The sequence below is a fragment of the Balaenoptera acutorostrata genome, chromosome 4 (assembly GCF_949987535.1).
Source record: "Balaenoptera acutorostrata chromosome 4, mBalAcu1.1, whole genome shotgun sequence".
NCBI classification, from domain to species: Eukaryota; Metazoa; Chordata; class Mammalia; order Artiodactyla; family Balaenopteridae; genus Balaenoptera; species Balaenoptera acutorostrata.
Window position 1 is genome coordinate 77,588,032 of NC_080067.1, and position 13,955 is coordinate 77,601,986.

The 13,955-nt window shown below is 50.8% G+C and overlaps 1 protein-coding gene across 1 annotated transcript in view; it reads right to left on the minus strand.

The window, feature by feature from the left end:
• Window positions 1–13,955, minus strand: part of XXYLT1 (xyloside xylosyltransferase 1) — a 198,204-nt gene that overhangs the window by 157,773 nt on the left and 26,476 nt on the right. Inside the window, exon 2 of the mRNA XM_007171567.2 lies at window positions 7,613–7,760. Within this exon, the coding sequence (XP_007171629.2) occupies window positions 7,613–7,760 (148 nt within the window). The remainder of the gene's footprint in view (window positions 1–7,612; window positions 7,761–13,955) is intronic.

Here is a 13,955-nt window from a genome sequence, read left to right on the forward strand (position 1 = left end):
AAAGACTGCACACTGATTCAGTGTTTCAAAGCAGGAATGAATGAATGAGAGCTGCCCATGTGGATTTTCCCATTTTGGTTTTATCTCCAGCCTGCAGGCTTCCTAGCCCTGACTGCATTCTTTCTCACGTGGGCCTGTAAACCTGGGCTGAGATGCACCCATGCACGAATTACCTGAGATTCACACCAGCTTTTTTCCATCCAGCTCCACCAACCCAAAGTGGATCCAAGAATGTCCTCACAAGAGTCCAATCGTCTGCCTCTGGCCTCAGGACACCAAGGCCCCAGGGACAGATCGCTGAAAGAAGGATGCTCAGGGGTGATGGCCCCCATGATGCCAGGAGAAAGGGTGCTGGGAGCAGGACTGAGCCACCCTCTACTCATCACCAGCTGCCTTTTCATTCTGTTCTACAACGGCAAGCATCGCACGAGGCTTCAAGAATGTGACTCTGGGGCAGAGGACACTCAGGGCCCAAGTCCTACATTTTCAGGGAGTTTACAACATTTTGCATTTGCCTGATCTTTTTACTCACAAATCGTCTTAGGAAGCATGAGCAGGATGGGGCTGACCATGTTGGTAATAATAATGTGCTATGATTGCACAGATTTCAAGTACTCTGATTCTGGGAGCTGGTCTTGGGAGGTGGGGGGGGGGGAGAAGCATTTTAAGCTGCATTACTCTATTTCCAGCTCACAGTAACCCTGAGGGGAAGGCAGGTCAGAGATGGCAATCCTCACCTGGGAGACAAGAGGTCACATGACTTGCCCAGGATCATCCAGAAAATCTCCTTCTCCCATATCAAAAGGCAAAAGTGGGTGGCCTAAGTCTGAGAATAACTCCAGCCCCACACCCTTTGGTGCTGTGTTTGGAGGCACGTCTCATACTGCCACAATTACTGGGCACTCACCATGTGCCAGGCACAGTACTGAGGGCTATCGGAGGTATCATCTCGTTAATTCTCGGAATGCCCTGACCACAGGCCAAGTCAGGAGAGGCTGCCACACTCGAACCCACCCCTCCTCTGTGTAGACACAGGATTGTACAGAACTTCACTCTTCAACTGCAGGCCGGGAAACCAACAGAAACACAAGGCACCTGGAAACATGACCCTATAACGTGCACAAACCTGAGCAGGCAGCTGCCCAGGCTCCACTGGGGCCCAAGGTCTATAAACGCCAATCTCCCATGGAGCTGGTTTTGCCCACGGCTCATCAAGAAGCTGGAAGTTTTCGCTCGGAAGTTTCTATACCCCTACCTCAACAGACACCAGGGTAAAAACGGTCAAGTGCCCAGGCTAGCCTACAGAAGCCAAGTAGATACACAGCTAAAGCTGAGCTCTATGGCCCAGGCCTGGGTTCCAGGACCCAGGAGCCAGACTCATGGGGTCTAGGAAGGAAAAGTACTAGAAGAGGAGAGGAGGGTCTCCTCAGTCTTTCCAGGACTGAGACCTCATCAAGGTCTAATCAGGCAGTTGGCCTCCTTCCTCCCAACCTCCTTCTGCCTAGACTCAGGGGTTTCTCAAGACATGCCTGAGCCTATCTCCAAAAGACCCCAGGAGTGCACCAGGCTCCAAAATCCTTTTTTCCTCCTTCCTTCCACCTTTCCCTGAACCTCATTTGTCATTATTTAACATATTCATCTCATTCCCTTGGGTCATCCATCTCCATTCTGTGTCAGAGGAAAGCAATCAGACTGGAGGCTAATCCACACCAAGTTTAGTTAGCACTTGCAAAGGACTGACGGGCAAGAGGTTCCATGGCAGGAATATCTGCCTTGGTTTTACAGGGGTTTATGAGCTCAGAGTGGAAGACTGTCTGCTCTGCCTACTCTCATAAATTCTTCACTTCCTTTTGTTCTTAACCCACAGAGTTGCTAAAAGCTGAAGTTAGTTCGTAACTGTTCCCACAGCAGCCAGTGTAACAACATCTGCAGCCCCTCTCATGGAAAGAGGGAGGCAGTGCAAAAGCTGGGATGCCTGTCAGGTCTCACCCGGCACTGCAGTTCACCTTCTGGATGTGACATGCTTGGTACACACGTGCACATGCACATACACACACACTCCAGATTAGCTGCTGCTTGAGGTCAGGGAGTCCACCTGTGGGTCTCTCACAGCCTGTCCAGCCAATGGACACCCAGTAAAGATATGCAGCTGGACACCAACAGGTCCCCCGGTAATCCACTCCCAGCCTTAGACCCATCGTAAAGCATGGATCTGGTCAAGTTCCTCCCTGCTGGCATGCTCACAAAGGCTCTGTCCCCTGTGTTCGGAGCAAGCCCCCCGCCTGGCATCCAAGCCCCCATACACATACAAACCTTCTTTGCCCACCTCTTCCATCACTGCTTCCCAACACGTGCCCTAATGTGTTTGTCAAAAGAGGTGGTGTGCTCTCTCCCAAACACTCACCACACTCTTCCCAACTGCCTGAACTGCTCACTACCTGTTTCCACAATGACATCTTACCCACCCTTCAAAGCCCACCTCAAGTACCACCTCCCCTATGAAGTCCTCCTACTTCCTGCCAAATGCCTGTGACTCATCCTCTCCTGAATGCTCAGCACGGTGTGATCTCCCACACCATGAAGACCACGGTGTGGTCTTCATGAGGTCCTGCCTAACTGTTGGACCATGCCACCCATCCCACCACCATGAGCCCACCAAGCGGCAACCCAGCAAACATCTCTGGGACACCTGGAGTGCCCCGCACCACGTCGTGCAAACATCAGACCCTTGGCAAAGGATGTCTATTGGCAAAGGGTTGACCACAGGACAAGAGAGCCTTCCAAGAAAGTCTCCCGGGGCCTGTGGCCGACCCTACCCACTGTTGACTGTCTGGGCACCTGCCTTCCCTGCCCAGGGGATCCCCACCTCAACCATGGGCCAGGCATCGTGGCTCAATCTGGGTAAGGGCTGTTTTTATGGTCCGTGTCTCTAAGCCGGGGCCAACAGCTCCTTGGAGCCGTGTGACAAGGAGAGGGAAGCTGCTCTTTGCACCCTCCAGCTCCAGTTGGGAAAAAAAATATTTTCTTTTCCATTGCATAATGCTTCCAACGGCGGCAAACGCAACACCACTGACAGGAGATAAAAGCCCTGTGGGTGTGAGTGAGGAGCAGAGAGAGGCTGCGTGCCTGTGTAGGAGACATGGGCGGGCAAGTGTGAGCGGCAGGACCAGCCAGCCACACGTGGCTCCTCCAACAAGCAATGGAAGGAAAAACAAGGTCTGACTAAAATCAGAGCTAGTGCGTTCCACCAGCAAGGCCCCTTCATTTGTCTCTGAGGATGTGGTCTGAGCAGAAGGGGACAGTCGGGGCAAAACACAAGGGGTTAACCATCGCCCACCCAGCCCAGCCAGGCCCCCTCCGCAGGGCTGCAGCGAGGGGCCCAGAAGAGGAGAGGAGGCCACGCTTTGGAGGCCTCAAGGGGCTGTGCAGGTACGAGAGGCTGGCACGCAGGTCTCGCTGTCAGAACGAGCGCGGTTGGTCAAGGCCTCAGGAACCTGCGGGGAGGCCCAGCTCACCCTAGAACTTGGAGAGGTGGCCTGCCCTCAGCTCCTAGCTTCCTCTCCTGTCACGTGGGGACAGCAACTGAAGCTCGAATACAGCTGCCTCAGGTCCCCCTGAGAGGCCAGACATCAATGGGCTTAGAAAACTGTAAAAAACCTGGCACGTGCAGGCTGAGACAGTGGGGCTGGGGCAGTTGACACAGGCTGGCTTTGTAAGGCTCACCTTTGGCCCACAAATTCCACCTGAGGGGAGCTAGCCTAAGGAAATAACCCTAAGTAAAGAAAAGAATCTTTCTGCATGAGGATATTCATCATAGTGTAATTTATGATTGTAGGAAAAAATAGAAAGCATCTAGGTAGCTGAGAACACAGAAATGGTAAGATGAACTAAAGTTCATCTACTCAGTGGACTCATTCAAAAATTTTTCAAACACTATGATTACACAGAAAACGGTGATGAGTGACATTAACTGAAAAAGTCATAATACAGATTTACTTGTACTACTTCTTTCATTTTTGAGCTTAAGCTTAAATGAAGGTTCGATTTCACAGGCTGATATATAAAAAAGACTCAGAATGCTTTAAATATACAGTATAACTCCTACTTTGCCTACATTTTAAAAAAGCTGTGTGCTGGGAAGATATTAGAAGATAATCAGAGAATTAACAGTAATGATATTTATGTAGTAATAAAGGGATAACTTTTTTTCTATTTTAATGTAGTTTTCAGATTTTTTTTATGAATGACTGTTACTTTAAAAATAGAAAAATAAGTAAATGTACTGTAACAGCAGTTTGAGTACAGAAGGGTAACACTTATGCTTCATAAAGGGGAGGGGAAAAGAGGCTTCAATGCACAGAAAGAAACAACCTGGATTTGGGGGGCAAACACCTGACAGGACCTCCTGAGACATGACTCAGGGGAACACAAGCTTTTCTGACCCAGCTCTCCTGGGCAAGACCAAGGGTTTATGATCCACCCACATCCCATTCTCACTTTCCCAGAGGAAAAAGAACACTGTGAAAGAAACAAAATAAACCAAAATAGCAAGAATGCAGCAATTACACGAGAACAAAACGATCAACAAAGCACAAAACAGGGGCTTCCCTGGTGGCGCAGTGGTTAAGAATCCGCCTGCCAATGCAGGGGACACGGGTTCGAGCCCTGATCCGGGAAGATCCCACATGCCGTGGAGCAACTAAGCCCGTGTGCCACAACTACTGAGCCTGCGCTCTAGAGAGCCCGCGAGCCACAACTACTGAGCCCGCGAGCCACAACTACTGAGCCCGCATGCTGCAACTGCTGAAGCCCGCGCGCCTGGAGCCCGTGCTCCGCAACAAGAGCAGCCACTGCAATGAGAAGCCCGTGCACCGCAACAAAGAGTAGCCCCCGCTCGCCACAACTAGAGAAAGCCCGCGCGCAGCAACGAAGACCCAACACAGCCAAAAATAAAAACAAATAAATTAATTAATTTAGAAAAAAAAAGCACAAAACAACAGCAATTTCTATGATTGAAAACAATGAATACAAAAAAGGCAGCAATAAAGAGCCATGACACACTCAAGACAGCACTAATGGTGCTGGAAAACAAAGCATCCTTCTGAAAATTGCAGTAATTCCAAAAGATCTGCCTGGTAGGAGCTTTGCAACACTGCCAAGTGTTGTGCAGCAGCCAGACTGCTCGGTGGAAACACCCAAACTCCGAGGGGAACTCCAGGACTGCGCGTTTTATTTTATGATTATCAAACTTCAGTTAACTCCTAATGACGTGCTTCTTAGGAAGTGGACTTTGAGTGGATGTAAAAATGAACCTCTGGCAGTGAATCATTTGCCTAAAGAACCCAAGAAAAGAGTCCGTGTTTGGGTCGGCACATCTCACACAGCTCCTTCCCCACCTCCTGACATCGGCCCCTCAGAGCCCACAGATCACCTGGAGGGACACCTATGATCTGATCTACTGCATGGACAGCAAAGCTCCAGGCAAAGCCTCTTCTCCGCAGACATGGCCCCGGGGGCAAGGCCAGGCTCCGGGGCAGGGCAGAGTCAGCAAGGCAGAGGGGTGGCGAGCTGGGTCCCTAACTCTTGTCATCTACAGTTCACAGCCTGGTCCACGCCAGGGCTGTGAGGCAGAAGTATCTTCTCTGTCCTGACAACCCTCTCCCTCTCAGTGCCCCAAAGCAAAACCTGGCCAAGAGTTTAGCACGTGATGGGCAGAGACCTACCAGCTGATGAGGAAGGGAGGGAGAAAGAGGGAAAGGAAGGTCAGGCACGCCTCCTCCCAAAGAAGTCCTTTGCCAGTTCTTCTGTCACAGAGCTTCATTCAAGGCCAATCGCGCATGCAAGACAACAGGACTGGGCAGGCCCCTAAGGCCCATCTAGTCAAGACACTTCAAAGTGCAAGTTTAACCACGAAACCTCTTGTCCGAATAGAATCCTGCTCCCAAGCCTGATCTACAGAGCGATCAAGAGGGACTGCTAGGAGTGAGGTGGGGATGGGAGAGAGGGGCAGGAAAAGGGTAGAATCCCTCTTCCTTCTGCTCCCCAGAACTACAGAATCCCATAGGAGATTCCCGTAACCCTGGACTCTTCACTAGTTCAGCCTCCTCACTTCTAGGTGGGGAAACTGAGGCCTCAGCAAAGACACACAGGGGTTAGAGGGAGAGCTGGGACCAGCCCCCACGTCTGTCTTCTCCCCTGGAATCCAGGAGAGGAGAAGCCACACCTTCCTCCAGTCTGAGATGCCCAGGGCACCTGCACAGGGCCTGCCTGGAGAGATCACACCTGCCCACCTGAGGGGAGAGAAATAACTGCTTGTCACTCAACTCCTCGGTCAGCTCTCATGTGTAACCTCCAGGGCTATGGCGGGGGACGGGGGGACTTGGGGAGCTGACCGAGCTGCACCTGGTCTCCTCACAGAATCACAAATGCCAGCTCTCCTCCCCGTGCCCTTTAGGTGAGTTTGTTCCCTATCTCCTTCAGACCTGAGCTCACTGAAGCTCCCTGAGCTCTTGCCTTACAGCTAAGAGAACATTCAGAGGCCTCTGTGGTGCAGGAACTTGCCCTATGGAGACAAAGTCCCAACCAAAACCGTGGGCTAGATCTTCCTGTGCTATGACAACCTGCCAACGGGAACCCAGCCTCATCCTCTGACTCCTGAGTTCCTGCTTCACCAAGAATTCAAACAGTGGTGCTCCCGACTCCTCTCCCACCCTGGGCTGCTGGGCTGGAGCAGCGGGCCTCCACCAAGCGGCCGGGCCATCCCCTCAGCTGTCGGGTCCCGCCTGGTCTGGGAACCGCAGAAAACTCAACTAGTCACAGTTTGGATAGCTGCTACCCCAAGACCCCAGAACTCCCCTCCTCACCCTTAAAATGCTCAGCTCATGGTTCACTGCAGCCAGAAATGGGGGTTGGGGGCAATACCCAGGGCTCCAGAATCAATCATGGACAATTCAGAGGAAATGAACCCAGAAGTCTGGAACACCCCATGAATAAGACCCCCACCCCCTTCAAGTCTTCTAGTCCAAGGATAACCTGCCAGCACTTCCACACAAGGCCAACCTACCACAGATCAGACTATCACATCTCTTCTGTCCTGGAGGGACTAAAGCCCAGAAAATACTTTAATCATTCATCAGGGTTTCAGGAAAAGTCCTACTAAGTCATAATTTGCACCTCTAACATCTATGGATTTGATATTTTAAAGTCAGATAAGTACAGGTTCAAACCAGAAAAAGCACAATCACAGACTGGGACGGAGGGTTATCTAGTCCAACCTGCCATTTTACAGATAAGCAAACTGAGTCCCAGAGGGGGCTGTGTGTAAGGAGCAGAATCCGAGCTGGAGCCCAGATGCCCTGATCCAGGGACTCCACACTGCACAACTCACACTGTGAACTTGTGGATGGACTCCAGGAGCTGTGCAGCCCAGGGCCCTGCCCTGGAGTCTCTGTGCAGGAAACTCTGCACATAGAGGGCTTGGCTGGCCCCCTTGCCCTCTCCCTCGTGTTGCAGTGGAGCTCTTCTCTCTGATACGGGACACCAGCAGTATTGGGGCCAGGAAAACAGATGCAAAGTCACACCCCAGGGGCTACTGCCCCGCAGCTCAGGTTACCTCTGGGCATGATCTGATGCATGGCCACCGAGAGGAAGAAGATAGAGTCGCTGTAGTAGGTCCCGGAGCCGGCACTGAAGTGCTTCTGCATGGCCTCCACGACGGGGAAGAGCTTCTCCGTCAGCACACCGACATCATGGAAGACAACCTGCAGGAGGGCACGGGAAAAGGTGGAAGTGAGTACCCTAGCCGGGCACCCGGCACACGCGCCGGCTGAGGAGGGGACAGACCTCTCCAGGGCCCACGAGCAGGCGGCCCACGAGCATAGGACTTGGAATCCCTAAGAGCTAACGAAACGGGGAGCAATGGGGAGTCCGCAGAGGCTGGCTGTGGGGACGGGGATGCCAAGTGTGAGCGTGTGCAGGCAGGCACGTGGGGGGTAGTGGAAGAGGGCTAGGAGCCAGGATGGGGAATGGGAGCAGCCCCTCGTCTGCTTCTGAACTTCAAACTGGGCCACCCTGGAGGAAGCTCTGTGCCCAGTGACTGGAAACCAGGTTAAAGCACGCTCCGCCGCACGCAAGAGGCGCTCAATAAACGCACCCAGGCCACAGCCCACATGTTCCTCCTCCTCCTTCTTCAACGCTCACAGACATCTGCTGCTGACCTTCCACCTGCCTCTTCCCTGGTGGCTAACAGGACAGGACGAGCCTGTGAAACGGCCGTGAGCTGCTCGGCCACCACCACCCAGACTCCAGGGCCAAGAACCTGCCTGAACAGGGCACCGAGAGTGAAAGGAGGGGCCATGTGAGGCCCCGTCTGGCTAGCCTACGCTCTCAGTGGCCCTGCCCGCAGGAGAAAAGACAGGTGTGGGTGGTGCCCGAGAAGTCCCCAAGCAGGTAGGCTCCATTTTGTCACTTGCCTCTGCCCTTTCCCTCGACTCTGCCCGGGCCAGCCCGCGGTGTCACCCACCCAGCACACAGTCCCAGAGCCGTCAGTGGTCAGACGGTTGGAATAAGCACCTCTGAAGGCCCTGCAGCGGCCAGCTGCCCCGTCTGCTTCTTCCTTCTTTAGGTTCTGCTTTTGGCCAGAAATCTGTTTTTGTCTTAACTCACTTAAGTGTTTGCTTTTGATCCTCAGATCCACTTAAATTTCTAAAACACTTAGAAAAGTGTTTTAGAAAAGTGTTTTAAAAACTTAAAAAAGGGGCTTCCCTGGTGGCTCAGTGGTTGAGAATCTGCCTGCCAATGCAGGGGACACGGCTTCGAGCCCTGGTCTGGGAAGATCCCACATGCCGCGGAGCAACTGGGCCCGTGAGCCACAATTGCTGAGCCTGCGCGTCTGGAGCCTGTGCTCTGCAACAGTGAGAGGCCCGCGCACCGCGATGAAGAGTGGCCCCCACTTGCCGCAACTAGAGAAAGCCCTCGCACAGAAACGAAGACCCAACACAGCCAAAAATAAATATAAATAAATAAATTAATAAATTAAAATGCAATAAAATTAAAAAAAAAAAACTTAAAAAAGAAATCTTTTATATTCTGTTAGTCCTTATCATTCCCTAGCTGGAACTCTTTAAATTTTTTATCTCTTCATAAAAGTCTTTTTACAACTTCTTGACATTTCTCTTCTAATGCACTATTTTCCTTTATCCTTTTACTGACTGCTTTTTTTCTTTTACTTTTACTTTTTCCTTTTCTGTGACCTCTCAGCCTGGGATGGGGACTCCAGACCAGTTCTGCTGTTTCTCAACACAGGTACCAAACTATGGCTTTGGCCTCGAACACCCCACATGCTTCGTTCACCTGACGTCCTGGCTGCACGGGAATCACAAACCCCACAAGCTTTTCCACCTCCTGCCTTGCCCCCCTCCAAACCAGACTCTGTTGTGCCCCTTGAGTAATTTTCTAAACATACAAATTCATTTCTCTCTCTCCTTGGCTTCAAAGCTTCATATGGCTCTTCAGTGCCCTGGGTTACAGTCCAAATGCCCCAGCAAGGCCCTGCGCTAGTGGCTCTGGCTACCCCTCGGCTCTCCCTCCCCTGCGGACTGAGCAGAACCGAACCAGGCAGTCCTTACCCTGCCCACCACACCTTGGTGTCCTTTGTCCTCACGTGTCTGCACCTGCTCTTCACACCGTCTGGAACTCATTTTCCCAGCCACCATCTGCCAGGTGAACTCCCATCCAGTCTTCCAGCCTTGCTCAGACACCCACTCCGGCCTCCCCATGGCCTCCCACAATTCGTCACGCTGCCCTGCACGCCCTGTGTCATAGGGAGGAAGGCGCCATTTCCCTGTCCGTCTCCTCTGCAGGTCCTGTTTCTGCATCGGCAGGATGGGGCGCTCCTGGAGGCCAGGGCCTGGGACTGCTCTTTGCCCTGGGCCCAACCCCAGGCCGTCAGGACAGGCTCGCTGAACTAAATGAGCTGCATTTTGCACAAGTTACTAGACCTCTCGGAGACTCAATTTCTTCATGGATAACACGGTAATGATGACACCTCCCTCCCAGGTGGCTGTTAGGACCACCTGGGACAAGCAGAGAAAACACCTAGCCCACAGCCTCTTCCATAAGTGGTGCTGGGAAAACTGGACAGCTACGTGTAAAATAATGAAATTAGAACACTCCCTAACACCATACACAAAAATAAACTCAAAATGGATTAAAGACCTAAATGTAAGGCCAGACACTATAAAACTATAAAACTCTTAGAGGAAAACATAGGCAGAACACTCTATGACATAAATCACAGCAAGATCCTTTTTGACCCACCTCCTAGAGAAATGGAAATAAAAACAAAAATAAACAAATGGGACCTAATGAAACTTAAAAGCTTTTGCACAGCAAAGGAAACCATAAACAAGACAAAAAGACAACCCTCAGAATGGTAGAAAATATTTGCAAACGAAGCAACTGACAAAGGATTAATCTCCAAAATTTACAAGCAGCTCATGCAGCTCAATATCAAAAATACAAACAACCCAATCAAAAAATGGGCAGAAGACCTAAATAGACATTTCTCCAAAGAAGACATACAGATTGCCAGCAAACACATGAAAGGATGCACAACATCACTAATCACTACAGAAATGCAAATCAGAACTACAGTGAGGTATCATCTCACACCAGTCAGAATGGCCATCATCAAAAACTCTACAAACAATAAATGCTGGAGAGGGTGTGGAGAAAAGGGAACCCTCTTGCACTGTTGGTGGGAATGTAAATTGATACAGCCACTATGGAGAACAGTATGGAGGTTCCTTAAAAAACTAAAAATAGAACCACCATACAACCCAGCAATCCCACTACTGGGCATATACCCTGAGAAAACCATAATTCAAAAAGAGTCATACCACAATGTTCACTGTAGCTCTATTTACAATACCCAGGACATGGAAGCAACCTAAACGTCCATCGACAGATGAATGGATAAAGAAGATGTGGCACATATATACAATGGAATATTACTCAGCCATAAAAGGAAACGAATTTGAGTTATTTGTAGTGAGGTGGATGGACCTAGAGTCTGTCATACAGAGTGAAGTAAGTCAGAAAGAGAAAAACAAATACCATATGCTAATACATATATATGGAATCTAATTTAAAAAAAAAAGGTTCTGAAGAACCTTGGGGCAGGACAGGAATAAAGACGCAGACATAGAGAATGGACTTGAGGACACATGGAGTGGGAAGGGTAAGCTGGGACGAAGAGAGTGGCATGGACATATATACATTACCAAATGTAAAATAGATAGCTAGTGGGAAGCAGCTGCATAGCACAGGGAGATCACCTCGGTGCTCTGTGACCACCTAGAGGGGTGGGATAGGGAGGGTGGGAGGGAGACGCAAGAGGGAGGGGATATGGGGATATATGTATATGTATAGCTGATTCACTTTGTTATACAGCAGAAACTAACACACCACTGTAAAGCAATTATACTCCAATAAAGATGTTTAAAAAAAATAAATAAAAGGAGATAACCATTAAAAAAAAAAAAAAAAAACCTAGCCCAGGGGTTGCCACGCTGCACTTATTCCTAAGTGTTAGCATCCTGTGCCCACCCTCACCCCCTCCTCGGTCCCCTGAATTCCCTCAGTTCACAGATCAGACTTCACTCATGAGCCAGCTTTTCCCTCTGAGCCTCATTACACCTCCAGCCACTGCTGGAAGCTGGAATTTGACAAGAAGCTGGAAGCTGACAAGAGGGCCTTCAGAAATGGAAGCCTCTGTATTCATAAAAAAGGAAGAGAAATAATGGATACGTACAAACACACACACACACACACACACACACACACGCATGTGCGTGCGCGCGCACGCACACACACACACACACACACACACACACACACACACTGAGCAGGGCCTGCCACAGCTAAGCTACGAGGGAGAGAGAGAAGCGGCCAGCTTCCTCCCCTACCTGGGCCCCCATCTCACCCCAGAGCTTCACAGGAGACAATTACATCCCATCAGCATTAATAGATTTATGAGGACAAACTGTACTAGGTACGTTGTTCCAAACACTGTACGGTAGAGCCCGCTCCAATGAATATTTCAGATAATAGATCTACTTAAAGATAAATTAATATGTTCCATGGAATACACGTTCTGCAGCAAGAAGCAAACCACAGACACTGCAAGTGTGAATCAAAACACCCAGGCCTGCCAGTGTCTAAAACAGGTTTGCAAACTGTGGTCTCCTAAGGGCAGGGATGGAGTCTGGCACTCTCTGAAGCCCCCAGCCCAGCCAGGGGCTGGTGCCTGGCAGGGGGAAGCAAAGCAAGAGTGATGGAAAGAGAGGGAAAAAAGAGGCGGCGGGGGGGAGAGAACATGGCACCCCTCCCTCTGTTCCTCCTCCTTTCAAAGCCCCCACTTCAGAGGCTGCAGGAAGAAGTACCACATAACCTAGAAACCTAGGACCACAAGGTGACACCCATATTGAAGGCAACTGACCAAAGAGAAGATCCAAGACAACGGTTTACACCAACTGAGTATATTTTTTTAGGGATGTAGATTTAAAAGCCAAATCATTACTTGTAAGTTTTATTAATAAATTTATACATATTTTAAATTAAAAATCCTATGCATTATTATTTCCACCCCCCACCCAGTTTACAAACTGATTTTTTTCAAACGCTTCACGTGCCTCCTCAACATGAATGCCTTCATCAATCCCAGAGTCAAGCTGAGTCATTCAGAGCAGTTTTCCAGAACACGTCATCCTCAGCATCCATTCAAGATGTTTTGGATACAGCCCCTTATAAATGTTTCTGTGACCACTTTAAAAGGCTTGCTCGTATCAATATTCCACATTTATAATTATGAGATCAAAATCCCAGAAAACAGTGGCTAAATCTGCGTTAAATTGCTTTGCCTCCTTTTACCTTTAATGAATGCTGTCAAGTAAATCCTAGAAGCGCCCCCATTCAATAATGACTGAAGCTGCTTCAGGCTAAGGTGGTCTCAAGCTGTACTTTGTTGTTCGAAATAAAGCATGTAGTTCAGAGAGTGCCGTGTAAAATAAGAGACTGGAAAGACTCATCTCTCTTGCGAAGGACAGTCTGGGGATGGGGGGAGAGGTGAAGCTTGCCTCACAACCACCACGCACAGCACCTTCTCAACACTTCCTACACGGGAGACCAGAGCCCCCAGAACGGCAGAGCCTGGTGCCAGGCAGGTCTAGGCCCTTGTCTCGGTGGCACAGACAGGCCTAAAGGGCCAGACCACTGCTCCGCTGAACAGCCACTGGGGACATAAGCCATGCCAAGCCGCAGCTGAACGTGGCAGAGAAAACTCAAGTAGCACTTGGCGTGCCCGCTGGGAATCAGGACACACTGAGTTCTTGGAGCCAAGGAGGGAGGCAGCGGGGCCGGCCCTGCACAGAGGGAGACTCCAGGCTTCCAGGGAACGCCAAGGTCTGCCTGAAGTGCAGCAGCTCCTCCAGCGGCAGGCACAGGGCCTCGGGGCGGCCACAGCGCCCCCCCCCGCGCTCGGCTGCCCCTGGAGGAGCTGCTGAAGGGCAGAGTGCCAGCGCAGCGCTCGGGGAAGCCTGCTCAAATCGCGGGGGTCCATGCACTGCAGGAACAGCAAATAGGCGTCCGCTTCTCCCGAGGGGCTGCCGGGGCACTGGGCAGGAGGGCTGCGGTGCCCACGTCTGGACTCGGCAGGAAAGTGCCGACGGCAACATCCTCCAGGGGGTTGGCAGAGTCGCCGCCCACAGGGCTACCACCCTGCTCTGTGGGCACCAGTTTTGGGTGGAATCACACCTGTGCTGGGCAGTCCAGTCGGGGCTGGAGCGGGCAGTTCTGGGTTCAGATGCGAACTCCACCACTTCATCACCTGGCAACCCTGGTCAAAATACCGAAACTACCTCGTCTACAAAATGGGAGAGAATCATGGCGGTGGTCTC